The following is a 625-nucleotide window of genomic DNA, read 5'->3' on the forward strand; positions in this document are numbered from 1 at the left end:
TTGACTGCGTTGTGCAGCAGCAGCAGCTGCGGGGCCCACAGGGGCCCCACGCGGTGCCCCTTGCGCCCCAGCGCCTGCAAACCACCGCCGAGTTATCCGCTCTTTTAGGGTTTGGAAACCCCTGCTGAAGCCCCCGCTGAGTCCCCCGTTCTGCAAGGTTCTTTTCCCCGTTTTTGCAGCCCTCCAAAACCCTTTTTCGCGGTTTTGCGAGGGTTTAGGGTTTGGAAAAGGGTTTGGGCTTTGAGAGGGGGTGGGGTGTTCTTTTTTATTTACTTTTATTTATTTATTTATGTATTTATTTATTTTTATTTATTTTTATTTATTTGTTTTTATTATTTAGTTTTTATTTCGATTCTATTTCGATCTTCTGGACTTTTGGATTTTGATATTCTATGCGCTCCGGTGATTACCTAGGGCACTCTCCTGCTGCTGCTGCTGCTGCTGCTGCTGCTGCTGCTAGTGCTGCAGTTTTAGTGGTGCAACTGCTGCTGCTACTTGAGTTCTTGCTGCCGGTGCTGCTGCAGCTTCTATCCCTGCAAGTGCTACAACTGCTGCTGCTCGTGCTGCTGCTCGTGCTGCTGCTGCTGCTCGTGCTGCTGCTGCTGCTGCTGCTGCTGCTGCTGCT

General features: G+C 50.4%; 1 protein-coding gene across 1 annotated transcript in view; it reads right to left on the bottom strand.

Annotated features, from left to right (window-relative positions):
• Positions 1 to 456: 456 nt before the first annotated feature.
• ETH_00041250 (uncharacterized protein) overlaps positions 457 to 625 on the bottom strand; it is a gene marked incomplete at both ends in the record, with an annotated part of 941 nt that continues 772 nt past the window's right edge. Inside the window, one exon of the mRNA XM_013373921.1 lies at positions 457 to 623. Coding sequence (XP_013229375.1) covers positions 457 to 623 — 167 coding nt within the window. The remainder of the gene's footprint in view (positions 624 to 625) is intronic.

Source organism: Eimeria tenella, genomic scaffold (genome assembly GCF_000499545.2).
Source record: "Eimeria tenella Houghton genomic scaffold, Eth_scaff1815, whole genome shotgun sequence".
Classification (NCBI taxonomy): Eukaryota; Apicomplexa; class Conoidasida; order Eucoccidiorida; family Eimeriidae; genus Eimeria; species Eimeria tenella.